We start from the raw sequence: 380 nt of genomic DNA on the forward strand, positions 1-380 counted from the left end.
AGGGGATGGGGGGTGCAGAGGGGTGTAGGGTGTGGGATGGGGTGCAAGGGTGGGTGCGTGGAGGGGATGGTGCATGGAGGCTGTGTTGGGTGCAGGGCTGATGTACAGTGCAGGCTGAGTGCGGGGAGGGGGTTCTGGGTGTAGGGAGGGGTGCAGGGTGCATGGAGGGGGTGGAGAGCAGGGTACAGGGTGCAGGGAGGGGGTGTGTGGAGAGCGTGCAGGGCTCAGGGAAGGGTGCAGGAGGGGTGCAGGGCTCAGGGAAGGGTGCAGGGAGGGGGTGTGGGGTGAAGGAAGGGTGCAGGGTGCAGAAGGGGTGCAGGGAGGGATGCAGGGTGCAGGGAGGAGTGCAGAAGGGCTGCAGCATCCGCTGATGTCCCTGC

At 66.8% G+C, this 380-nt stretch overlaps 1 protein-coding gene across 1 annotated transcript in view; it reads left to right on the forward strand.

The window, feature by feature from the left end:
- Positions 1–380, forward strand: part of CELA3B (chymotrypsin like elastase 3B) — a gene marked incomplete at its 5' end in the record, with an annotated part of 4,419 nt that overhangs the window by 1,911 nt on the left and 2,128 nt on the right. Inside the window, one exon of the mRNA XM_035901880.1 lies at positions 3–24. Within this exon, the coding sequence (XP_035757773.1) occupies positions 3–24 (22 nt within the window). The remainder of the gene's footprint in view (positions 1–2; positions 25–380) is intronic.

The sequence above is a fragment of the Egretta garzetta genome, unplaced genomic scaffold (assembly GCF_000687185.1).
Source record: "Egretta garzetta isolate BGI_Z169 unplaced genomic scaffold, ASM68718v1 scaffold69, whole genome shotgun sequence".
Classification (NCBI taxonomy): Eukaryota; Metazoa; Chordata; class Aves; order Pelecaniformes; family Ardeidae; genus Egretta; species Egretta garzetta.